At 45.7% G+C, this 27175-nt stretch overlaps 1 protein-coding gene across 1 annotated transcript in view; it reads left to right on the top strand.

The window, feature by feature from the left end:
* Positions 1-27175, top strand: part of syne2b (spectrin repeat containing, nuclear envelope 2b) — an 89200-nt gene that overhangs the window by 20320 nt on the left and 41705 nt on the right. The window contains exons 29-50 of the mRNA XM_062995728.1: positions 436-1031; positions 1567-1716; positions 2091-2241; positions 3247-3405; positions 3778-3945; positions 4044-4145; positions 4790-4993; positions 5812-6022; positions 6115-6227; positions 6751-6953; positions 7054-7161; positions 7759-8038; positions 8128-8439; positions 8701-9027; positions 9412-9741; positions 10077-10415; positions 10501-10679; positions 17565-17880; positions 17999-18163; positions 19117-19461; positions 19554-19690; positions 26572-26713. Of these exons, the coding sequence (XP_062851798.1) occupies positions 436-1031; positions 1567-1716; positions 2091-2241; positions 3247-3405; positions 3778-3945; positions 4044-4145; positions 4790-4993; positions 5812-6022; positions 6115-6227; positions 6751-6953; positions 7054-7161; positions 7759-8038; positions 8128-8439; positions 8701-9027; positions 9412-9741; positions 10077-10415; positions 10501-10679; positions 17565-17880; positions 17999-18163; positions 19117-19461; positions 19554-19690; positions 26572-26713 (5037 nt within the window). The remainder of the gene's footprint in view (positions 1-435; positions 1032-1566; positions 1717-2090; positions 2242-3246; positions 3406-3777; positions 3946-4043; positions 4146-4789; positions 4994-5811; positions 6023-6114; positions 6228-6750; positions 6954-7053; positions 7162-7758; positions 8039-8127; positions 8440-8700; positions 9028-9411; positions 9742-10076; positions 10416-10500; positions 10680-17564; positions 17881-17998; positions 18164-19116; positions 19462-19553; positions 19691-26571; positions 26714-27175) is intronic.

The raw sequence follows: 27175 nt of genomic DNA, 5'->3' as shown, positions 1-27175 counted from the left end.
TTTTATCTTTGGGCGGCACAGTAGTGCAGTGGGTAGTGCTGTCACCTCACAGCATGTTCATGCCCTGCAGGTGCTCCAGTTTACTCCTACAAATGCAAAGACACACAGTCAAGTCATTGAATTGAAAATTGCCCTAACTGTGAGTGTGTGTGTGTGCCCTGTGATAAACCGGCGAACTGTCCATGGTGTTTTCTATCTTTTGCCCAATAAATATGATCCACAAAATCCCTGACCAGAATAAAGAGGTTGTAAAACAGCCAGTAAATGAATGAATGTCTTTTAACATTTGAAGCTACAACCTTTATGGACTAAAGCTAAAAGTAAATGTTTTTACATGATTTGTTATTTCTTTCTGCAAAATGAAAGTTTTCTTAACTTTATAGTTGTGAGGGATTTAAAAAGCAAAAAAAACGAGGCACTTTGTTTCTATCCAAGGATCTAGATGAGAGTATCCAGACGCAGATGGACCGCCTCTCTCGCTTTGATTCAGAGCCAAGCCACCTGGACCTGCGTGACCGCTCACCTCTTACCCAGCTGGTACTGAAGCACCGATCCAGTCTGGACCGACTCCGGCACCAAGTGTGCAAGAGTGAGGCTGCAGCTCGTGCTCTAGACCGCTTCCTCGTGTCCTTGTGCACTGTCGACCAGGATGTCCGGTTGGTCCAGAATTCTCCCTGTGATGACTTAACAGCTCTGCAGGAAAGCAGATCCAAGCTGGGTCTAATAAGAAAGGGAGCAGCAAGCCTGACTGATAAAGCACCACAGCTAGATCTGCTTCTGAAAGGAGCCCAAATGGAGGTGACCCAAGAGGGGAGCGCTGTGACCTGCCTAAACATGGTGGAGGTTCTGGTTAGGCAGATAGAGGATGTTGATGACAAGCTGATTATCCAGCAGGAAGGGATTCAGAAGGAAAATCAGAGTCATGGATTGAAATTAAGTAGAAACAAATTGCTGGCGGAGCTGAGGAAGGTACTGGGGTCAGCAGAGACACAGGGGCTGAAGGAGCCCACCATGCCAGCTGTGCAGCACAGGTAAAGATTTAAATCCTTGTTTAATTAATTTGTTTTCTCCTGTGGTGCGGAAGACAAGTGTTCCTTTTCTTTATCTACCAGTACAGTTATTTCCAATTATCGATTGTGAATCCACTGCTGCTTGCACAACCCCCAATCTGAAAGTCCACATGTGTCTAATCTCCGGCCACTTCTGTAGAAACAGCCATATCACATACAGAGAGCGATGCTAAGCATCATGTCAGTCCGCCCCCACCTGCACAGGCACCAGGTCAGGTCTTGTAGATTGCAAGTCTGGCACTGTGAGACTAATGGTTACATGATCTCGTAGCACCAGGGTCCTGAAGAACTTCTGCATTAACTTATACATTAACTTATACATAAGAACTATTTAGAGCAGCCAGTTTACCAAGTGTTTTTTGTATTAAAGTACCAAAAGAAAGTGAAATATTACAGAGAATGGAATTCTACATGTCTCTGCTTACACATTTAACCAAGATATCCAATTGAAGTTTTTTTGGTATTTTAAAACGTGCACGTGTGTATGCCTTTGTAGGATCCGTGCCCTCTCAGATCTGGAGGCTCAGATAAACTTGCTCCGTCCGGAGTACCAGAGCCTCAAGGAAGCCACCTCAAAGCTCTCTTTAAGAACAGTGGACGAGCTGGAGACCCTGTGGGAAGAGACAGAGAGAGCAGTGATTGAAAGGTAAAACAGAGACACTGGTGGTTATTTACAGAAAGTATTAAGAACTCATGTACCCATAAAATTGTGCTGTGATCTGTAATGTGAACATCAAAGCTGGTGTTTGGGAGCTGAGTAACAGTGGTGGTATTTTACTTTCACTAAACTGGAACCCTGTAACTCTAATCTCATCCATAACATAAAAGTAACAATATTGTAAATTAAGTGAGTAAACTTGTATAAATAAATAATAAATAAATAAGCAGAATAAACAAAAGCTAAACTAAATATTTAGTTTTATTTTCATTAGTCGCTCAGTAAAGACACATTAAAAAAGTATGCTTAAATTTGAAAAGAAAGATTGATTGGTATGTGCTGCCTCTTGTGTTGTGTATCAGGCAGGAACAGTGCAGTACTCTAATGGATCTGTTGAAGAGGTTTCAGAGTTGTCGTTCTTCCCTGAATAACATCCTCCAGAGGGCTGAGCAAACCATCAGTGAACAGGCTTCATACATGGGTAAAGACAATCTCCAGCGCCTTATTACCAAGGTGAGTCAATGCCAATGTCAATCAATATAGACTTTTTTTGTCCATTGTGAAAGAAAAACTTTCTGCTTCCTGCTTTCTTTAAAATAGGGATACTGTGATAATCCTAATTTGCTGATGATTAATTATTTTGACAGGTCAGGTTGTGTTCAATAATTTCCATGGTAAAGTTTAGGAGTTTCTAAACTACTAGTGACATCAGTTGCACCCAGAATTATAAAACTAATTAGATCACAGAAATTACTTACCTTATGGTATTGTCTTGTTAAAAAAGCTTACTCTGGTAAATGTGGGTACTGCATAGCACCAAGGTCCTGGCAATCTGGGTTAAACCTCACAAGGGTGTTGTAAGTCACTCTGGATAAGAGCGTCTGCTAAATGCTGAAAATGTCAATGTAATTGGGCAGTTGTAGCCTAGCGGTTAAGGTACTGGATTAGTAATCAAAAGATTGCTGGTTCAGCCCAGGTGGCGTAGTGGGATATTCCGCTTGCACACCAGCACCGAGTTTCTGAACTCCCTGGGTTCGAAACTCGGTGTTGCCACCGGTCGGCTGGGCGCCATCTAGCGGGCATAATTGGCAGTGCCTGCAGCAGATACTAATTGGCCACCGTATCTGCAGGGTGGGGTCCGGACTATGTGTGGGTGGGTGGGTCTTCATACGCTGTGTAAGGACCCTGATCGGCGGAAGAGACGCCTGTGCAGAATGCATGGGCGAGAAGAGGCGTGTACAGCGACGTGCTCTCCTCGGATGCAATCTGACATCTCTCAGCAGTGGAAGAAAAAAAAAAAGATTGCTGGTTTAAACCCCACCACTGCCAGGCTGCCACTGATGGTCCCGTGAGCAATGCCCTTAACCCTCAATTGCTTAGACTGTATGCTGTAATTTGCCTTGGACAAAAGCATCTGCTAAATGCTGAAAATGTAAATGTAATAGATTACATAAATACTGTATGTATTAGTGTGTGTATGTTTGAGTGGTGTTTATGCAATGCTATTGCTTCTTATAGGTTTGTGGCTTAAAAGATGATCTAAATGGCCTGGGCCCTAACATTGAGGAGTTTCGGGGTGTGTGCAGGCAGTTACAGTCTCAGCTCAAGAGACTTCCAGACTGCCCAGAAACTCCATTTGAGACTGAGGCTGATGCTTTGGTGGATACCTGGCTGGATGTAAGTACCATTAGGAGATGCCTTGTCGATACTTGTCCAGTAACTCGCTTCACACAATTATCTATTATGGTCAATAAATACCTAGTTTATATGCATTTATGGTCAAAAATATGTGAACACCTTTGTAATTATTGAGTTTGGATTTTTGGATGCAACTACTTCTAACAGGTATATTAAATTAACCATATGCTTTCACCTGTGCCAACTGTTTGGCAAAGGCACATGCTTTAAAATCTTGTGGAAAGCATTCCCAAAAAACAGGATTTCCAACAATCTCAGTTTTACCTGTCCACATACTTTTAGCCTTTTACTATATGTTGTGTTCAGTTAAAAACAGCATTAGCAAAATCTGAGAGTCTTTACTTGATGCAGGTCTCAGAGAAGACAGATGCATACATGGATAACCTGCGTGTGGGGTTGGAGTTGTGGGAGAAGCAGCTGATGCTGGGAGGAGAGCTGGAGGTTTGGGCTGCTGCTAAACTCAACCTGTTTGCTCAGTCTCATCCATTCAGCACTGAGAAAGAGGTCCTTCAAGTGAAGGTGTGGAATTGACAGATCTTTTGCCCTTTAAAAGAGAGATTGTTTGTGACACCGCATTACTTATTGTTTTATTGGAATCTGGATTTTCCTTGTGTTAGGAGGAGATTCAGGTGCAGGAGGAGAATATTGAACAGTTTGTCAGGAAGTCATTGGAGATCCAGGAGCTGCTCCAGAGCAAAGAGGCTCCATTGGAATTACAGGTATATTTCAAACCTGGAGGTGCATGTGTCAACAGTGCAGTCACACTAGTGTGTTAATGACATGGTAGTATGTTGTACTGGTATAAGTGTTTGAGGTGCAGCAGTGTTGTTGGGATTTTTAAACAGCTCATTGTCAACACTGAGAGGAGAAAAGTGCTCCAGTCAAAAATATAAAGCATCTAAAAATAAAATAGCCTTTGTCTGTAACTTCAAATCTACAAGGACCTCTAACAGGGTTTGTGTTCTTAATAAGGAGGGCTTGCTGCACCTGATACACTTGCACCAGAAAAACACAAACACCTTGTCAATACAATCTTATTGCCACCGCAGTACTGAGAATGGTCCACCACGCAAATAATATCTGGTCCTATAGGGTTTCCTTTTCATTTATAAATGTGGTAAAGGGGGAGGGCAGTGATATCTTTAGAAAAAGGCAAGATCCAAATATTCTAACATGGTTTAGGGGTCTTTCATTACTTAATCTAAGACCCAAAGTGAATAGAACTTTCTCTCACTGGGCATGTGAAACAGCTTATAATATTGCTAGCTATTTTTATCTAGATCGTTGAGATAGCTGAGCATTTTAATAACTATTAGCGAATGTACCTTTACAGTACCCTCTTTTCCCTCCACCTTCTTTTCAGGTGATGGAAACTGCTCTTAAAAAGAAGATGGATCAGGTAAGGGAGCTCTTCTCAAGCTGCACCGAAGTCCTCCAGGAGCTTTTGAGTGTCCGAGCTCACTTGCTTCAGAGGATTGACACCTGCAGGTCAGCCATCCAAAGGATAAACTCTTCAGTGAGCATGCTCAGTACTGACAACAAAGACCAGCTACAACACCTCATACAGGTACTGTACCAGTTTGTGGAATGAGGATAGTCTGCACAATTAATCATGTTTAAATCATGATCACAAGTTACATCACTGTAATACATCTTAAACAATCACAGGATCTTGGAAATAGAGGGACCAAAATGTACCTTTTTTGTTGCTGTGATGGTTTCTTTAGGGTTCTGTCTTTTGTACCTTTTGTTTGTATGTTTTTGCATAAAAAAGTATATAATTTACCTTCAACTCATCCCAGGTACATAATAATTATTACTTATGTACCTGTATATTACATATTAATTATTCAACTCTGCGCATGTGGATATAAGTGTAATTTTCATTTTCATTCATTTATTTTCACCAACCAACATCACCAATCATGTTTGTTTAGACATCTGGCTGGCTAATGGCACCACTGGTGGGCTATTGTAATAGGCCAGTGTGCCACCCGAGTGTGTGTAAAATTGTATGTCAGGAATACTTATTTTGATTTTTTGCATCATTCATCAAAATTAAGCTCAGACTCTCAGACCATGTTATATTACCTTATATTGTGAGGAAGAGCTTGGGGATGTGGGCTTCATTTTTTGTTATTTAATAGCCTGTTTTGCTGTAATAGACCAGATTTCTTCACTTAAAAATCTACATTCAGAATGCTGAACTAGTTTTGGTCATGACATTTATGTTCATGTAGTCATTCTGTATTACTGATATGTAAAGCCAAGTGTTTTCCTTACGAATAAAAAACGCTGTTAACATGAAATACATGAATGTGCTAAAAGAAAAGTTTGCTCTCAGGACTCTTAACCATGTAGTGAGCAGTTTCTGTTTCTCTACAGGATCTCTCTGAGCAGCTGTTAGATCAGGAGGATGAGGTAGAATCTCTGATGAAGGAAGTCGATCTCATGGGAAGTGTAACTGCACCTCAGGCTTTGGAGGAACTATCCAATCAGAGCAAAAATCTTAAAGATGGCCTCATAGCAACGCATGAGCTTATTTGTAAGAAGAAAGAACAAGGAGAGAGAAGCTACCTCATTCAGTCCATTAATGGTACACATACATGAGCACAACATGCAATCAGACACTAGTTTTTAATCAAACTCATTTTACATTAATTGTTTCATTTATTGATCTTTTCTTAGATGAGTTCCAAATGTTTGAGGACTGGCTACAGGATGAACAGCTGGCTGTAAACGAGTGTTTCGAGAACCCAGAGAAGAGAGAAGACGTTGAGGCATCTATGCTAAAACTAAAAGTGAGCAGTTGCTCTAATTTGAAAATGTTTCTGAAAGAGAATGGCAAGGTGGCACAGGATTTTGAGTGTGAGTGGGCGGATATGTGAGTGAGCGAGCAAGCCAGCAAACAAGCTGTCTTTTAATGGATTGGTGGTTTGTTGAGGCTTTATTTAAGCACCAAATTCAATCCCTGGATCCCAGCTGAAGTGGGTTAGTGTAATTTACAGCTGTGCCACCTGAGCACCCTAATTGAACCAAGGAATCATAAATCCATTTCATGAAGTGGGCAGGTGTGGGTCAGCAGTTGAGATTGGACTAGTAATCCAAAAGTTGCTGGATCGAGCCTCATCACCACTAAGATGCCACTGGATCCTGAGCACGGCCCTTAACCCTCAGTTGCCTAAATTATATTAGGTTACAACTTTAAGTGGCTTTGGATAAGCATGCATTTACAGAAATATGAAGTGTATGTGTTTTCATTGGTGCTACTAAAGAATGATTGAATGTTTTAAGGGTGTGATGAAAGCTTTGTGTAATGTTTAGGACTTCTTGGTTTCTGGAGAAGGTGAGCAGCGTCTATCTCAGGTAAAAAATGCCATTGAAAAGAAAGATCAGGAGATCCCTGCTGAGACTCAGGTCCAGCTCAGTACTTGGCAGCAGGAACAGGAAGGAGAGCTGTCCACACTCAGAGCTCACTGCCACGGGCGCCACAAACAGCTGGAAGACATTCTATTTAAACTCAACAGGTCAGTTTCTTCCAATTTCTCACACTTCTGTAACTAGTCATACACTAAATTGATCAAATGTCAGCAATGATAACAATGATTTATTGATTTATAAAATTAGCTTGCAAGAAGAACGTGACCATCTTCAGGAATGGTTGGAGCAGAGAGAGCAGATACCAGAGAAAAGAGAAAAACTCAGACAGGTTCATGAGGACTTTCTTAAAGAAAGGTACCACAATTTAGTTCTGTCATAGTGTTTTCTTTTTTTACCAGACTATTTCTAATTAGTACTTATGTTAATTTCCTGTTACACGTGAGCACTCATAGAAGAAGCAGGTTGTTGGATGGAGATTAGTGATGTGCATGAGTATTATCCATTTTCTTAACCAATCAGTAACATTTCTAGGAATTTACAAATATATCTGTTTTGACACTAAACTAAAAACAGAAACATACACTATATGGCCAGAAATATGTAGACACCTGTTAATGAGCTTGTTGGACAAACCTTGACAAAGCCATGGTCATTAATATGACCCTTGCCCCCTTTGTAAATTTTCTGAAGTGTGTCTGTGGGAATGTGTGCCCATTTAAGCAACTGGAGTTTCTCCACACCAAGCTTTGTACACCAGGGCACAGTCATTTTGGAACAGGAACAGTCCTTCCTCAAAGTGTTGTCACAAAGTCAAAATCATTTAAAGCTGTTGAAACACCTGAACCTATTTATTAGAAGGGGTCTACATAGCAATTTAGCTGTTGTACTTAGTTACATTATGGTTCTTTTTACTAATGTTTTATCTTACACCATATATCCTGTGCTGTGTAGTGGACGAATCGAAGCTTTCACTCACCTGCTAGCCTCTGTGAGGTTACGGGGACTGAGAGGAGACCCTTTACTCAAAGACAGTGAGTCCATGGTTGATCGATACCACAGTCTTGGGATTTGTCTGGAGAATAAGGCTCAGGTCTTCATAGCTTTGGAAGAGGAGGTAGAAACATTTCACACTGAGGTGGAAAACTTCAGGACGTGGCTTAGAGACCTGAAACAGAGCATGGCATTGCTTGACAAATCCAGTCCAATAGACGAACAGCTCTACAAAGTTCAGGTATACCTAATAAATTTGAATGAAATCTTGAGTAAGGCCTGTTAGCACTAGGTGAGGTAGATGTTCATCCATTCTGTGGGTGTTGTTAGACTGTTTTGGACCTACAATCGGCGGGTGATGCCAAGCTGGCAGCTTTGAAGAAGGAAGCAGAGCGTTTGTGTTATCATGAAGAGCTGGAGGAAATGAGGCAGCAGGAACTTGTGCAGACTCTGAGAAATGTAGACGATGAGTGGAGAAGAGTTCTGGATTTAGCTCAGCAGCTTAAAGCCCAGGCTGAGTTCCAACAATCTCTCTTAAGAGAACTGGAATCTCTTAAAGAACAGGAGAAGAACACCCGGTCCTGGATAGAAGAACAGATGCAAAAGCTGAACTCGATTCAGGAAAGAGGCAACAAGGTTCAGGTGAGTTTATAGGGATGCTGTTCCAAAGTATGTAGCTTTGGAAGCTAGTCTGTAGCTTTAACAACCTGTGCTTTTCTAGCAAAGATTTTGAATATGTGTGTAGTAATCAGTGCAAGTTAAAAAGAGCCCTTTCAGACAGCCAGAGACAGCCCTTCATGCCAGTTCATGTCAATTGGGCTATAACCATAGAAATAATTTTAACAAAAAATAAAAAAACAGACTCCGCTATCTCTAAGATAATATGATTTACATTTCACCCAGGATGTCTTGAGTCTTGAATGTGAAGGGGAATTAAAGCTGACGACTTTAAGAAAAACAGGAAAGAGCATATGTGCTCATAAGGAACTCGGAAGTGACAAGAGATTCAACATTGAACAGAACCAGACAGAGCTAGATGATGAGTGGAAAAGGGTTCTGCAAGCTGCCAAGGAACTGAAGAATTTGATTGATCATGAGGAGTCTCTTTCAAAGAAACTAAAAAGCTTCCAGGATGAGGCAGAGAACATGCAAGCTTGGATAAAGAAGCTGAAAGAGACATTGGCATCTCTAGACAATGCCTCTCCAGCTGAGATACTCAACAGAGCTCAGGTATAAACTTTAAAGTTTTATTTCTGTGATCTATTTGATAGATCATTTAGTGTTTTGTGCCCCACATTTGCCTCTGTATTTGTTTAAATGCATGTTTTAAAATAAGTTGTGTCCTAAACCATACAGGGAAAGATTCCCAATTATTAGCTGCAATATCCAGTAGCAATGTGAAGCCAATGAAGTAAACACATCATGTTTGTCATAATGTAACATCTTTATTTTGAAGTAAATAACTGCCATGAACTATTTAGTAAAAGTAAAGTGTTAAATGTATGAAAAACAAGTGGGCCAACAACAGAACCCTGTTGGACATCATGTCACTAAACCACTTTGCAACCTTACAGAAGAGGAAAAGTTTTAAATATCTTTTGTTTTCATTCATAGGCTGCATTAATCCATGGCCCTGAGGGAGACTCCAAACTGGCCACTCTAAAGAGTACAGGCAACAGTGTTTGTGCATCTGAGGGGCTTAAAGACCACCTGAAAGAGTCAGTCCAGCAAACACTAAGCATGCTCGAGCAGGAGTGGAAAGAAGTGCTGAATCATGCTTTGAAGCTTAGGGACCAAGCCGAGTTCCAAGAGGCTCTGGAGAAAGAAATGGAGGATTTCCATTTTCAAGAGGGGAACCTTCAAGCCTGGATTGTGGAGCTGGAGCAGGGGGTTGAGTCACTTGACAAAGACACTCCTGTAGAAGATATACTTCTTGTATCACAGGTAATAAATGTTTCTGATGTTTATAGGGTCAAACAACCAACACAAATACAACCATAATAATGATAAATGGTTAAATTTGCACTTCCATGCTCCATGCCATTAGTGGCAGGGCAGATAGACATGGTTCTGTAATCTGAGCCATAGGTATGTGGACATATGGTTGTTAAACATCTCATTCTGAAACCCTGGGAATTGTCAACCCATGTTGTTGACATATAATGTATTTTATATAATTGTTAGCAACGAGTATAGCTGAAACTCAAATTGGGTGTCCACATACTTTTGGCCATGAAGCGATGTTCACATCACTTAAAATATTTCTTTGTTCCCTTCAGACCGTCCTGAACCTGCAGCCAGAAGCAGAATCTAAAATATTTGCTTTGAAAAGCAAAGGAGAAAGTTTGGGCTTTCAATTGCAAGAGAGCCAAAAGAATTCCATTCAACAAACACTTAACGATGTCCAGAAGAAATGGGAGAAATTAATGGAACTTGCACAAGAACTCCATAACCAGGCTGAGATCCAGAATTCTCTCTCAAATGAGCTAAAAGCTTTCCAGTCCGAGCAAAAGATGATACAATCCTGGGTTGTAGAGCTGAAGCAGGACTTGGAGTCACTGGGCAAAAGTACACATGGTACCCAAGAACAGATTGAAGCGAGACTAAGCAAAGCTCAAGTCAGTACAGCAGTGTCTTGATCTACCTTTAATAGAAAATAATCAGCTTAAAATGATTGAGTACTTACTTATTTCTGTCTCTCAGGCTGTTCTAAGCCTTCGTCCTGAAGGAAATTCCAAGATCGCATCTCTGAAAAGAAGAGCCGATAATCTGTGTGGTTCTGAAGACCTGGATGCTCAAATAAGACACACGCTCCTGCAGAATCTGAGGTCTTTAGAAGAAGACTGGAAGAGAGTAGTGCAGCACGCTCAGGAGCTTCACAGGTCTGTGATTGTTGCCTTTCCAGCTTTTTTCCATAGTTTATTCATTCGTCATAATCATTTATTTTTTATCTCAAGGCAGCACACACTGTTGTGTCTGACCATGCTCACGCTGGCCGGTCGGTAGGAGAGGTGCAGATGTACTGAAAGTGTAGCTCTCTGAACTAAGCTTTAAAGCATTTCCTGCACCGCATAAAACCTTATTTGCTAAATCAGTCTGCAATGCTTTAAAGGCCTAGCTGGGACTCCATGACTCTTGCAAGCATTTTTTAGCCCTGGTTTTTGGAAACTCCGTCATTCAGTTTTAAATTTTGTAATGGGTGACATGGCAGTCTCCTCAGTTTATTAACCACCCCTTTTTTCAGAGCTTTCTTGATTGGTTTCCTGGTGAGAGATAGGGCTATAACTCACCAGTGGATTGAGTAGCTGGCGGAGTTGCCCCCAATTAATGAATCTTTTTACCTTAGTTTTACCTAGAAAGTTAGTAAAACCATCAGCGTCCAAGTTTTTGCATGAAACTAATATATATATATATATATATATACAGTGTATCACAAAAGTGAGTACACCCCTCACATTTCTGCCGATATTTAAGTATATCTTTTCATGGGACAACACTGACAAAATGACACTTTGACACAATGAAAAGTAGTCTGTGTGCAGCTTATATAACAGTGTAAATTTATTCTTCCCTCAAAATAACTCAATATACAGCCATTAATGTCTAAACCACCGGCAACAAAAGTGAGTACACCCCTAAGAGACTATACCCCTAAATGTCCAAATTGAGCACTGCTTGTCATTTTCCCTCCAAAATGTTATGTGATTTGTTAGTGTTACTAGGTCTCAGGTGTGCATAGGGAGCAGGTGTGTTCAATTTAGTAGTACAGCTCCCACACTCTCTCATACTGGTCACTGAAAGTTCCAACATGGCACCTCATGGCAAAGAACTCTCTGAGGATCTTAAAAGACGAATTGTTGCGCTACATGAAGATGGCCAAGGCTACAAGAAGATTGCCAACACCCTGAAACTGAGCTGCAGCACAGTGGCCAAGATCATCCAGCGTTTTAAAAGAGCAGGGTCCACTCAGAACAGACCTCGCGTTGGTCGTCCAAAGAAGCTGAGTGCACGTGCTCAGCTTCACATCCAACTGCTGTCTTTGAAAGATAGGCGCAGGAGTGCTGTCAGCATTGCTGCAGAGATTGAAAAGGTGGGGGGTCAGCCTGTCAGTGCTCAGACCATACGCCGCACACTACATCAAATTGGTCTGCATGGCTGTCACCCCAGAAGGGTCTTCTTCTGAAGTCTCTACACAAGAAAGCCCGCAAACAGTTTGCTGAAGACATGTCAACAAAGGACATGGATTACTGGAACCATGTCCTATGGTCTGATGAGACCAAGATTAATTTGTTTGGTTCAGATGGTCTCAAGCATGTGTGGCGGCAATCAGGTGAGGAGTACAAAGATAAGTGTGTCATGCCTACAGTCAAGCATGGTGGTGGGAATGCCATGGTCTGGGGCTGCATGAGTGCAGCAGGTGTTGGGGAGTTACATTTCATTGAGGGACACATGAACTCCAATATGTACGGTGAAATACTGAAGCAGAGCATGATCCCCTCCCTCCGGAAACTGGGTCGCAGGGCAGTGTTCCAGCATGATAATGACCCCAAACACACCTCTAAGACGACCACTGCTTTATTGAAGAGGCTGAGGGTAAAGGTGATGGACTGGCCAAGCATGTCTCCAGACCTAAACCCAATAGAACATCTTTGGGGCATCCTCAAGCGGAAGGTGGAGGAGCGCAAAGTCTCGAATATCCGCCAGCTCCATGATGTCGTCATGGAGGAGTGGAAAAGCATTCCAGTGGCAACCTGTGAAGCTCTGGTAAACTCCATGCCCAGGAGAGTTAAGGCAGTTCTGGGAAATAATGGTGGCCACACAAAATATTGACACTTCAGGAACTTTCACTTAGGGGTGTACTCACTTTTGTTGCCGGTGGTTTAGACATTAATGGCTGTATATTGAGTTATTTTGAGGGAAGAATAAATTTACACTGTTATATAAGCTGCACACAGACTACTTTTCATTGTGTCAAAGTGTAATTTTGTCAGTGTTGTCCCATGAAAAGATATACTTAAATATCTGCAGAAATGTGAGGGGTGTACTCACTTTTGTGATACACTGTATATATATTAGGGATGCATCAATACCATTTTTTCCCAACCGAGTACAAGTACATGTATTTTTGTACTCGCCGATACCGATACCTATTTAGAATGATGCAATCTGGAGCATTATGGAATAGTGTAGTTTTTAGTGTAAAATAGTGCAGTGGAACAGTTGCTTGGGTTGCCATCACTAATTGTAAAAAAAAAAAAAAACACCGCACAGACATCATTGAGAAAGCTTCTGACAAGCTAACGTTAACGTTCATTAATAAACGCACGTAATTAACGTTGTGCACATCATACATGCGATGCGATTCTGCTGATTGAAATATTTACTTTAAAAGGATAATACAGTCCGATCCCATCTGAGCCGATTCTATCAGCACATACATTCGTGGTTCACCTCGGTATTTCGTAAACGACTCTGAGTCGGCTCCCGCTCTGTGGTAATAACCAGTATAATTAAGCCTGAGCTTTATAATGTAAGCGAGTCACACAAAATGTTCTGTAGTAGTTGGTGTTTATTTACAACCGCATCATTCATTATAACAGTAAACACGGAGAGATGACTGAGAAAAGAAGCTTAAAATGAGTCGACTCCTGAATCACTTGTATCGACACTGTGAACAGAGTATTAAAGACACACACATGTCCTATAACAGCGGTCGCTGCTTTTGTAACCGGTTATCTTCGCTGTTAGCTCTATTTTGAAGGTTTTTTTTTTTTTTTCAAACGGAACTAAACAACATTAAACGTGCATGTAAGCGTGGTCAGTGAGAATAATTCAATCTGTCTCCCGTGGGTGAAAAATGAATTGCTTTAGTTTTAGAAGTAAAAAAATCTCATAATGTCACGGCCCCCGGTCAGGCACTCGCGCCCCACAGGTTGAAAACTCCTGCGTTAACGCAGCAACGTGCACTAGGCACAAGGTATCGGATGTTTAGTATCGGAGCCTCGTTTGCGAGTACGAGTACGAGTTAATGAGCGCGGTATCGGGCTAATACCCGATACTAGTATCGGGCTAATACCCGATACTAGTATCGGTACTCATGCATCTCTAATATATACAGGGGTTGGACAAAATAACTGAAACACCTGTCATTTTAGTGTGGGAGGTTTCATGGCTAAATTGGACCAGTCTGGTGGCCAATCTTCATTAATTGCACATTGCACCAGTAAGAGCAGAGTGTGAAGGTTCAATTAGCAGGGTAAGAGCACAGTTTTGCTCAAAATATTGCAATGCACACAACATTATGGGTGACATACCAGAGTTCAAAAGTGGACAAATTGTTGGTGCACGTCTTGCTGGCGCATCTGTGACCAAGACAGCAAGTCTTTGTGACGTATCAAGAGCCACGGTATCCAGGGTAATGTCAGCATACCACCAAGAAGGACAAACCACATCCAACAGGATTAACTGTGGACGCAAGAGGAAGCTGTCTGAAAGGGATGTTCGGGTGCTAACCCGGATTGTATCCAAAAAACATAAAACCACGGCTGCCCAAATCACGGCAGAATTAAATGTGCACCTCGACTCTCCTGTTTCCACCAGAACTGTCCGTCGGGAGCTCCACAGGGTCAATATACACGGCCGGGCTGCTATAGCCAAACCTTTGGTCACTCGTGCCGATGCCAAACGTCGGTTTCAATGGTGCAAGGAGCGCAAATCTTGGGCTGTGGACAATGTGAAACATGTATTGTTCTCTGATGAGTCCACCTTTACTGTTTTCCCCACATCCGGGAGAGTTACGGTGTGGAGAAGCCCCAAAGAAGCGTACCACCCAGACTGTTGCATGCCCAGAGTGAAGCATGGAGGTGGATCAGTGATGGTTTGGGCTGCCATATCATGGCATTCCCTTGGCCCAATACTTGTGCTAGATGGGCGCGTCACTGCCAAGGACTACCGAACCATTCTGGAGGACCATGTGCATCCAATGGCGGTGCCGTGTATCAGGATGACAATGGACCAATACACACAGCAAGACTGGTGAAAGATTGGTTTGATGAACATGAAAGTGAAGTTGAACATCTCCCATGGCCTGCACAGTCACCAGATCTAAATATTATTGAGCCACTTTGGGGTGTTTTGGAGAAGCGAGTCAGGAAACGTTTTCCTCCACCAGCATCACGTAGTGACCTGGCCACTATCCTGCAAGAAGAATGGCTTAAAATCCCTCTGACCACTGTGCAGGACTTGTATATGTCATTTCCAAGACTAATTGACGCTGTATTGGCCGCAAAAGGAGGCCCTACACCATACTAATAAATTATTGTGGTCTAAAACCAGGTGTTTCAGTTATTTTGTCCAACCCCTGTATATTCAGTGGCAATTTCTCAAAGACTGCAAGGAGTGCCCCCTAAAATGTCAAAAATTAAATGGTCAAATATGTACAGTTGTGTTAACATTTCATTGACTACAAATGCGTTAGAACACGTTCATCTTGAAGACGAGTTCGTTCAGAATCAGCTACTTATCACAAATCGACTCGATTTTGTTAACTTAACTCATACATTCCCGGAGCGTCAATGCATTTGCCCGCAGAAGCTGAGCGTCTCTTCACTTCTATGGGGCTGCATGGGAGGGCTTCTTTCATGGCTTCGAAACTCGCCGGTCATTGGATAAATGCCACGATTTTGTCCCGCCCCCGGACGCTGAGCGTCTCTGGGGGTGAATGGAGCTGTGGGCGGGTCTGGACGCTGAGCTTCTGCAAGATGATTGGAGGATCAGTCAAAAGGCTGAATCCTGTTTTGATTGACAGCTATCGCTGGGAGCTTCAGTCCCATCGCGGATATTGCGAGTGAAGTCGGAAGACAAACTGCAACCCATTTCAGGCCATTTTCTTGAAAAGGAACAGAGGGGAGAATTTATACATTTATATATACATAAATTGACAAATTTTATGATGTAAGCCGACAATGAGCTTCCCCTCTTTGAAAGACCAGCAGCCGCCACTGATATGTATATATATATATATACAGTGTATCACAAAAGTGAGTACACCCCTCACATTTCTGCAGATATTTAAGTATATCTTTTCATGGGACAACACTGACAAAATGACACTTTGACACAATGAAAAGTAGTCTGTGTGCAGCTTATATAACAGTGTAAATTTATTCTTCCCTCAAAATAACTCAATATACAGCCATTAATGTCTAAACCACTGGCAACAAAAGTGAGTACACCCCTTAGTGAAAGTTCCTGAAGTGTCAATATTTTGTGTGGCCACCATTATTTCCCAGAACTGCCTTAACTCTCCTGGGCATGGAGTTTACCAGAGCTTCACAGGTTGCCACTGGAATGCTTTTCCACTCCTCCATGACGACATCACGGAGCTGGCGGATATTCGAGACTTTGCGCTCCTCCACCTTCCGCTTGAGGATGCCCCAAAGATGTTCTATTGGGTTTAGGTCTGGAGACATGCTTGGCCAGTCCATCACCTTTACCCTCAGCCTCTTCAATAAAGCAGTGGTCGTCTTAGAGGTGTGTTTGGGGTCATTATCATGCTGGAACACTGCCCTGCGACCCAGTTTCTGGAGGGAGGGGATCATGCTCTGCTTCAGTATTTCACAGTACATATTGGAGTTCATGTGTCCCTCAATGAAATGTAACTCCCCAACACCTGCTGCACTCATGCAGCCCCAGACCATGGCATTCCCACCACCATGCTTGACTGTAGGCATGACACACTTATCTTTGTACTCCTCACCTGATTGCCGCCACACATGCTTGAGACCATCTGAACCAAACAAATTAATCTTGGTCTCATCAGACCATAGGACATGGTTCCAGTAATCCATGTCCTTTGTTGACATGTCTTCAGCAAACTGTTTGCGGGCTTTCTTGTGTAGAGACTTCAGAAGAGGCTTCCTTCTGGGGTGACAGCCATGCAGACCAATTTGATGTAGTGTGCGGCGTATGGTCTGAGCACTGACAGGCTGACCCCCCACCTTTTCAATCTCTGCAGCAATGCTGACAGCACTCCTGCGCCTATCTTTCAAAGACAGCAGTTGGATGTGATGCTGAGCACGTGCACTCAGCTTCTTTGGACGACCGACGCGAGGTCTGTTCTGAGTGGACCCTGCTCTTTTAAAACGCTGGATGATCTTGGCCACTGTGCTGCAGCTCAGTTTCAGGGTGTTGGCAATCTTCTTGTAGCCTTGGCCATCTTCATGTAGCGCAACAATTCGTCTTTTAAGATCCTCAGAGAGTTCTTTGCCATGAAGTGCCATGTTGGAACTTTCAGTGACCAGTATGAGCGAGTGTGAGAGCTGTACTACTAAATTGAACACACCTGCTCCCTATGCACACCTGAGACCTAGTAACACTAACAAATCACATGACATTTTGGAGGGAAAATGACAAGCAGTGCTCAATTTGGACATTTAGGGGTGTAGTCTCTTAGGGGTGTACTCACTTTTGTTGCCGGTGGTTTAGACATTAATGGCTGTATATTGAGTTATTTTGAGGGAAGAATAAATTTACACTGTTATATAAGCTGCACACAGACTACTTTTCATTGTGTCAAAGTGTCATTTTGTCAGTGTTGTCCCATGAAAAGATATACTTAAATATCTGCAGAAATGTGAGGGGTGTACTCACTTTTGTGATACACTGTATATATACAGTATATGTTGAATGTTTGTCTGCCAAGCACATTTTAACAACACCCTGTATATTGCTGTCAGTATTGAGCTTAATCTTGCTCTTTATTCCAGTCTCTTAAAAAGTGTGGTGGAACGGCTGGTATCATGCCAGTGCCAGCAGCAGCAGACTCATTCTCGCATAGAGCAGCTAAAGCAGCAGACGGCAGCTCTACCTCGCCACTTCCCCTGGCCTGGTTTAGGGGAGCGCAGACATGCAGTGGAGCAGGCCAAGACTCTCCTGGACAAGACGAGCTCTCTGAGCCCAACTTTGTCTGCTCTCAGAGCTTTAGGCCGGGAAATGAGCCAGCTTACACGGGACCCCAGCTGGACCGACCCATCTTGGATGGCCATGGAAGAGTGTATCCCAGGGTTAATCAAAGACCTGACGGTAAAATTGGTTAAGAATTGTTACACGGTGTGCATACAATTTTCAAGTTGCAGGGACAAAGATCCTGAGAACTTGTGGCTCATATCACTGGGTGTGGTGTGTGTTTTTGCATGTATAGGAACTGTGTGAGAATCTGGAGGTAGGAATTCACACAGAGAGAACTTGCGTACAGCTGGTGGAACAGCACAGTGCAGCTCAGGACTGGCTGAGAGAGCAAGTTAAGGGGTTTGGAGACGTGCCCACTGATCGCCATGGTTTACAGGGATCCATCAACACGTTAAAGGTGATACCATTTGTTCTTCATTTAACCTTATCTTTAGCCTACAGTTGTCCAGTCCACCCATTCAGCCTACAGCCGATGGGCCCATTTTAATTTACAGCCGTTTAGCCTGGCCCATTTAACCAACAGAAATCCTACAGTTTAATCCTATTCAATCAACGTAAACCCTTTGGCATTACCCAAACAACCTACAGCAATTTAAGACGGGCTGTTCAGTCATTTAACCTACAGCAGTATATTTAAATTATTTTGCCTAAAGCAGCTTATGCCATTTAGTCTGGCCTATTTATCTACAACAGTTCCATCCACCTACTTATAGCAAATATGCAAATTGTCATGTTACCACTGGGTTTCAGACAAGACAGAGGCAGAAAACACCACAACACAGAACAGAGGGGTTTATCTTTACTCTTAAGCTTCTAATAATCTTTTTTTTTCTTTACCCCCTTTTTCTCCCCCTTTAGCGCATCCATTTGTTCAATTTGCATCGTGCTTCCTCTCTATCTATGCCGAACCCTGCCCTGACCGAGGAGATCGAAGCTAACCCATATCCCCTCCGAAACATGGGCAGCAGCACACATTGATAAGTGTGGCGCCACCTAGCGTTGCATGCGGAGAGACACACCCTAAGGGCACCCTTCCTCATCTCTGTGCAGGCGCCTCTAATCAGCCGGCAGAGGTCGTAATCGCATTCTGACAGAGAGAGACCCACATCCGGTTCTTTGTCCCGCCCCCCAACTGAGCAACCGGCCAATCGTTGCTCATAAAGCCACTCAGCCTCAAACCGGTAAGGCAGAGCTGGATTCGATACGATGTACTCAGAATCCAGCTCTGGTTGCAGCGTGTCTTTTTACCGCTGCGCCACCTTAGCGGCTAGCTTTTAAAAATCTTTTAACACATTTGTCTTTCAGTTGGTATTGATTAACATATCTTTTGTTGTATTTTGGCATATCCAGGCTCTCCTTCAGACCATTGAGAGGGAGCAGAAAGAGATGAGAGAGCTGAACTCACTCAAAGACTCCCTAATCAACTTCTGTACTCCGGGCGGTTGTGATGCATTGACATTAGAGATCAGCCAACTTCACAATCTGTGTACGTCCTCAGAGAGTGAAATAAGGGCGAGACTCAATGTATGTGAAAGCAGACTGGCTGATATTGAAATGAGGCTAGCTAACAAAGCAGAAAGTCTAAGGTCTCAGGCGGAATGTGTCCTGAATCAGCTCAGAGATCAAGAGAATTCTCTGGGATTTAAAGCTGGAAATAATTTTAGTCAACTCCAGGAAAACTGGCAGTCTTTAAAGGTACAGACGTCTCAGAGTTAATTAGTATTACACTATACTGTTTGTTTTCAAATCAAATCATCTTGGCTTGTTTGTTTTCTTGTTTCATTTAGAACGGTGGAAAGAAACTGGAGGATTTGGAGGGCAAAGTTTGTGACCTGGGGCAGACCATGCGCACAGTGCCATCTGATGAGAATCTTCCCTCTAACATCATTTCTCTTGTAGACTCAGTGACACAGCAGTACTGCAGGTACTAGAATTGTTGTTACATACTCATTCTGGAACTATTATAAGAACAGAGGAGAGTGTTGCACATTAGCCTTAGATTAATTTTCATAGGGTTTGCTAAAAAAAAAACACAAGTTCTGGGGAACTTCTCTTGCTGGGCACATAATATTAGCCAATGTGCCACTTACACAACCTAGTCAAGTGGTCATTCCTTGATCTAATCAAGGAGATCCGGATCACCACACAACCCTTCCAACAAGTGTCTGTTAGGGTGTCTGCGGCGTCGGATGGACTTACCACCTGTTCTCAGCGTCGCAGACATTACAGTACAAAGAACAGCGTGGCTTCTAATAGGAAGTCCGCTGATTAGTGCGTACGACCGGCACCTGTGCGCTCACTATTTAAGTGGGCGTCGCCAGCTTGCCGGCGTCGCACCTTTTGTTTCCTTAAACCGACTTTTGGCTGCCTTGCACCAGCCTTTTCCTTTGTAGTGTAGCAGGTTCCCTGGCGCTGTACAGCGGTAGGGGTGGTAGGTCGTAAGGCCGAGGTATATAGCGCTAGGTTCTGGTGGTGCGATTTCGGGCAGTCCTCGCGCTGCAGTTATTTTGCTCTGCGCTCCTCTGGTGCACTAGTCGGTTAGCCGCTGGCTAATGCTAGCGCCGCTGCTCTCTCTCAGCAGTGTCTAAGGCGCTTCCGGATCTCAGGTTTCTCACGGCGCATTTGGCTCTCGCGATATAGAGCCGCGCCTCCACCGGAGCGATCCGGGTTCGCGTCCGGGCTCAGCAACGTTTTCGTTGCCTCTCTTTTTTTAGCGGCTCATTCCCAGTCTCACGCTGGTGACAGTCACGTCCGTGCTGTCAATAAGCCCTGTTCTTTTCCCAATTTGGGTTTCGTCAGTCTCGTGGGCGTTTCCCCAAGATTCGTAGCGTTCGGCGCTCCTTTTAGGCGCTTCAGCTTATGAAGACTATATCCTCGTCATAGCGAGGTGCATTGGTCTTTGGTCGGCGAGCCAGCGATCGGGGTTCGCGGCTCGCGTTTTGTGTTTTTTGCCATTTGTTCTCTCTTTTTCCTTTTCAGTTGCCAAGACGTCTTCGGCTGCGTTCGGGGTTCCCGAATTGTTTTTTGTTGTTTAACGTTGCTATAATTATTTACTATTATTATTATTATTCTTTAATAAAAGATTGTTTATCTCCGCATCTTGGGTCCTCCCTCTCTAACACATTCATAACAGAAAGGTGCGACCAAGATGGACCCAGCGGAGATTCCACCCATGGCTGACGCCCTCCATCACCAGGGGGTTGCTCTGGGGCGACACGAACAGGCTCTGTCCGAATTGACACAGCGGGTAGCCGACATCGCCCAGCTGCTGTCGAACTTGGTGACCGGTTCGGTCCTTCCCAGCCCCCCTCCTGTGCCTTCAGCCCCTCCAGCTCCCCCTGTAGGAGTTGAAACCTCCATTCCGCCCCCCGAGCGTTTTTCAGGAGAGGCGAAGAAATGTCGAGGCTTCCTCCTACAATGCTCCCTCACGTTCGAGCTACAACCCTCCCGCTTCCCCTCCGAACGCTCCAAGGTTGCCTTTATCATATCTCTGCTTACCGGCAAAGCCTTGGAGTGGGCTACTGCCCTATGGGAACAGGACGCCCCTGAGTGCGCCTCTGAGGCTGCCTTCAGGGAAGCCCTGAAAGACACCTTTTTTCACCCCACCGGGGGCAGGGAGGCGGGTCCACGATTGCTCGAACTGTCCCAGGGGGGGCGCTCAGTCGCCGATTACGTGATCGAGTTTCGCACTCTGGCGGCTGAGTGCGGTTGGGACGAGGGGGCATTAGTCGCTATTTTCCACCGCAAGCTAGGAGATAGAATTAAAGACGAGCTGGCTACTCGAGAACTTCCCACTTCTCTCAAAGCCTTCTATCTTCTGGCGACCTCAATCGATACCCGACTCCGACAACGTGCCCGGGAGCGGGGGTACCACCAACCCTTTTCTCGGCCGCAAGGTCAGCCCCGGGCCTTGTCGGGAGATCAGGACCCGGAACCCATGCAACTCGGGTCTACCCAGGGAACCGCGCTACGACCATCCGACTCTGCCACGAGAGCCCGCCCTCGGTTAAACGAGTAGGCCGCTCTCGTGGCAGGGAGTCGAGGGCGAGCCATCCCACCATCCCTGGGCAAGGCCTTTTTCTCAGCGCATCATTGCGCTGGGAGTCCGGGTCCACCGATCTCCAGGTCTGTGTCGATTCAGGCGCGGTGGAAAATTTCATTGACTATCACCTGGTACACGGGTTAGGGATTGTGCTCCAGCCATTGCGAGTGCCCATTACGGTTCACGCTGTGGACGACCGGGCGGTGGCCGGGAGCCCTATCACGCATCAAACGTGTCCTCTCACAATGTGTTTGGGGAGTCATGAGGAGCGGGTCACCTTTTTAGTGACCCAGGTTCCTCAGCTCCTAGTGGTATTGGGGCACTCATGGCTGAAGAAGCACAACCCCCAAATCGATTGGCAAACCGGGTCAATCTTTGCTTGGGGAACGCGGTGCCAAGATGCTTGCCTGTTGCCAGCAAGCATGTCATCGGCCCCATCATCGTCCGTAGAGACGACCCCTGATCTGACTCGGGTACCTCCCGTGTACCATGACCTACAGGAGGTATTCAGCAAGTCCCGGGCACGGGACTTGCCCCCACACAGACCTTTTGATTGCGCTATAAACCTGCTTCCTGGTACCTCTCCTCCTAGAGGACGCCTCTTCTCCCTGTCGGGACCGGAGAGGATCGCCATGGAGGAGTATGTCAAGGAGGCGCTCGATCAGGGGTTCATCCGACCTTCATCCTCCCCTGCTGGGGCGGGATTCTTCTTTGTGGGAAAGAAGGATGGGACCCTGCGCCCCTGCATCGATTATCGGGGTCTGAACGCTATAACGGTTAAGGATCGTTATCCGCTGCCGCTGATGGCCACTGCTTTTGAAGCTCTTCAGCGGGCTTCCATTTTTACGAAGCTGGATCTACGCAGCGCCTATAACTTGATCCGTATCCGGCGAGGGGATGAATGGAAGACTGCGTTCATTACGCCCACAGGGCACTATGAATATCTGGTGATGCCCTTTGGGTTAATGAATGCCCCCGCGGTCTTCCAACGCTTTATCAATGAGGCCTTGCGAGAGGCCCTTGACAGATACGTCTACGTTTACCTAGACGATATCTTAATTTTTAGCCGGTCCATCGAGGAACATGTCAGGCACGTTCGTCGGGTTCTCCAGCTTCTGCTCGACCGTCACTTGTTTGTCAAGCTGGAGAAGTCCGTGTTTCACGCCCCATCAGTTTCCTTTTTGGGGTTCATAATCTCTCAAGGTGTCCTGCAGATGGACTCGGTTAAAATAAAAGCAGTGGAGGACTGGCCAACTCCTAGTTCCGTACGCCAAGTGCAAAGATTTCTGGGCTTTGCAAACTTTTTCAGGCGATTCATCCGGAACTTCAGCACGGTCGCCGCTCCCTTGACGGCCCTTACGGGGAAGGGTCCGTTCAAATGGACGGTGCAGGCCCAACAAGCCTTTAATAGGCTAAAGACTCTCTTGACAACTGCCCCAGTGTTGCAGTTGCCCGACCCCGAGGAACCCTTCATAGTTGAAGTGGACGCCTCGGATGTCGGAGTAGGGGCGATATTGTCCCAGAGAGTGGGTCCGGAGAAGAAGCTCCACCCTTGTGCCTTCTTTTCGCACCGTCTAACTCCTGCCGAGCGTAATTACCCGGTTGGAGACAAGGAGCTTTTGGCCATCAAGTTAGCACTTGATGAATGGCGACACTGGCTCGAGGGGGCAAAACATCCCTTCCTTGTTTGGACAGACCATAAGAATCTGTCGTTTATCCAACAAGCGAAGCGGATGAACTCTCGCCAGGCCCGCTGGTCCCTTTTCTTTGGTCGGTTCCACTTCACCCTGTCCTACAGACCAGGGTCGAAGAACACCAAGCCTGATGCTCTGTCCAGACAGTGGGACTTGACCAGACCTGAAGCGGAGCCTGGTCCTATTATTCCCCCGAGCCAGATTGCGGCCCCAGTAACGTGGGGCATATTTAAGACTGTTCGGGACGCTCATGCGGTTGAGCCTGACCCAGGTGGAGGTCCACCTGACCGACTGTTTGTACCATCAACAGTTCGCCGTCAGGTGTTTGAATGGGCTCACGCGTCCCCATTTGCGGCACACCCAGGAGTCTATAAGACCCTGGTGCTATTGCGCCGAAAATTCTGGTGGCCGGGGATGGAGGGGCAGGTCAAGGACCTAGTCCGAACCTGCGCTGTCTGTGCTACTAACAAAAGCACAAGAGAGCGTCCTCGTGGACTCCTCCATCCATTGCCAGTACCTTCGAGACCGTGGTCCCACCTGGCACTGGACTTTGTCACAGGGTTGCCAAGATCCAGGGGATTTACGGTGGTACTGGTGATCGTTGACCGGTTCACTAAATCTTGCCTCTTCGTTCCGATGCCCAAGCTCCCGTCCGCCATGGCCACAGCACAGGCCGTTCTGCAACATGTGGTGAGAGCACATGGGGTTCCGTCCGACATGGTGTCGGATTGGGGCCCGCAGTTCATCAGCCAGTGCTGGCGAGCTTTTTGCCAACTCCTGGGCGCGACGGCCAGCTTATCCTCGGGATATCACCCCGAGTCCAACGGGCAATCGGAGCGGGTTATCCAAGACCTAGGCAAGATGCTTCGGTGCCTAACTGCAGGGAATCCAGCCACCTGGGCGGATAAATTATTATGGGCCGAATTTGCTCACAATACCCTGCACCACACCGCATTGGGTATGTCACCTTTTGAGGCACAGTACGGCTATCCCCCTCCACTGTTTCCTGATCAGGAACAAGAGGTTGCGGTGCCGTCTGTGCAGCAACATATCCGTCTCTGCCGCGTTGCCTGGCGGAAGGCAAGACAGGCCCTTTTGGCCTCTCAGCGCTCCATGAAGCGCAGTGCCAACCGCAGGCGACAGCCGGCTCTGACATTCAGGCCGGGCCAACGTGTCCTCCTATCGACGAGGGACCTCCCCGTCAAAGGTACCACTCACAAGCTGGCACCGAGGTACATTGGTCCGTTCAAGGTAGTTAGACGGATAAACCCGGTGACATATAGGTTGGAGCTGCCTCCCAGGATGAGGGCGCATCCAACCTTCCATGTCTCCCAACTTCGCCCGTTTGCGAGCGGGGGAGCCTTACCCCTCCCACAACCTCCCGCCCCTCGTATCATCCAGGGTGCCCCTGCATTTACGGTTCGCCGCCTCCTGGATAGCAGGAGAGTGCAGGGTAGCACCCAATACCTGGTGGATTGGGAAGGTTACGGCCCCGAGGAACGTTCGTGGGTACCGGTTCGGCGGATCCTGGACCCCGAACTGATCCGAGAGTTCCAAAGGAACCGGTCTGCGGGTCTTGGGACCTCGGGAGCTGTCCCTAGAGGGGGGGTCCTGTTAGGGTGTCTGCGGCGTCGGATGGACTTACCACCTGTTCTCAGCGTCGCAGACATTACAGTACAAAGAACAGCGTGGCTTCTAATAGGAAGTCCGCTGATTAGTGCGTACGACCGGCACCTGTGCGCTCACTATTTAAGTGGGCGTCGCCAGCTTGCCGGCGTCGCACCTTTTGTTTCCTTAAACCGACTTTTGGCTGCCTTGCACCAGCCTTTTCCTTTGTAGTGTAGCAGGTTCCCTGGCGCTGTACAGCGGTAGGGGTGGTAGGTCGTAAGGCCGAGGTATATAGCGCTAGGTTCTGGTGGTGCGATTTCGGGCAGTCCTCGCGCTGCAGTTATTTTGCTCTGCGCTCCTCTGGTGCACTAGTCGGTTAGCCGCTGGCTAATGCTAGCGCCGCTGCTCTCTCTCAGCAGTGTCTAAGGCGCTTCCGGATCTCAGGTTTCTCACGGCGCATTTGGCTCTCGCGATATAGAGCCGCGATATAGAGCCGCGCCTCCACCGGAGCGATCAGGGTTCGCGTCCGGGCTCAGCAACGTTTTCGTTGCCTCTCTTTTTTTAGCGGCTCATTCCCAGTCTCACGCTGGTGACAGTCACGTCCGTGCTGTCAATAAGCCCTGTTCTTTTCCCAATTTGGGTTTCGTCAGTCTCGTGGGCGTTTCCCCGAGATTCGTAGCGTTCGGCGCTCCTTTTAGGCGCTTCAGCTTATGAAGACTATATCCTCGTCATAGCGAGGTGCATTGGTCTTTGGTCGGCGAGCCAGCGATCGGGGTTCGCGGCTCGCGTTTTGTGTTTTTTGCCATTTGTTCTCTCTTTTTCCTTTTCAGTTGCCAAGACGTCTTCGGCTGCGTTCGGGGTTCCCGAATTGTTTTTTGTTGTTTAACGTTGCTATAATTATTTACTATTATTATTATTATTCTTTAATAAAAGATTGTTTATCTCCGCATCTTGGGTCCTCCCTCTCTAACACATTCATAACAGTGTCCAATCCAAGTGTCCCATGCAGAGCTGTATCATGTACCGATACCACTGCTAAGCTCCACGTGACTTCCCCCACTTGCCAAGACACCTGGTCTAGTCTCAGAGGTCACGTATTGCAGTAGCATTGAGTAAGACACCTTGTTCAACCTTCCCTGCCTCAAACATTTACATTTCGTTTTCGGCATTTAGCAGACGCCTTTATCCAAAGCGAATTACATTACAGATACAGGATACAGTCTGAGCAATTGAGGGTTAAGGGCCTTGCTCAAGGGCCCAACAGCAGCAACCTGGCAGTGGTGGGGCTTGAACCAGCGACCTTCTGATTACCAGTCCAGTACCTTAACCACTAGGCTACGGCTTGTGTTTGTGTGGACTCCCAGTCACGTCTGCTGAGATTCACACTCTTGAGTTTGCTGTGATGAAACAGTCAGAATATATGCTGGTATTTTAGGAAATGCATTCTTGCTTTGATTCTAGATTGAGGTCCAAGCTGTCAGAAAGGCAGAATGACTGTGCTGATAGTGCAGTGCACTGTATAAGAGAGGCTCTACACACCCTTCGTACCTGGAACCAGGCAGCCCACACAGAACCGGCTTCAGACTCAGTCTACTCCATGCAGGTATAGAACTCTCGACTTGTATGTACTACAACATATAGAGCTATTGTTGCAATTTTCAATCATGTTCCAGGTTTGCACAAGGCTGAGACAGACCTGGGTGCTCTGCTGGTGCAGCGGTCTATTTTGCTGCTGAGATCTGAGTTTGAATCTAAGGGGTACATCTGCATAGACATGATTGGCTATGTCTGAAAAGGGGATGGCCAAAGCCTGTCGTTTGGTGCCCTATATGGGTTATTCCTGTTTCCAGATCTTGTTTCCAGTGCACTGGCAAGAGGAGCTTAGCTTTATGCAAATGATTTATCTACCATGCCTTTCTCGCTGACGTTTCCAACCAGCAAATGTGTTTACAAGGTTTTACTCAAGAAGCCTATATCACTAATCCATTGATTACATAGAATTCAACTGAAAAAAATACACATTCTGGTAAATTCTGCTCAAGATAAAGCTACTGGTCTCTGCTGA

The sequence above is a fragment of the Trichomycterus rosablanca genome, chromosome 5 (assembly GCF_030014385.1).
Source record: "Trichomycterus rosablanca isolate fTriRos1 chromosome 5, fTriRos1.hap1, whole genome shotgun sequence".
Lineage (NCBI taxonomy): Eukaryota > Metazoa > Chordata > Actinopteri > Siluriformes > Trichomycteridae > Trichomycterus > Trichomycterus rosablanca.
The sequence above is the reverse complement of the archived record's forward strand: the minus strand, read 5'-3'. Positions and strand labels throughout refer to the sequence as shown.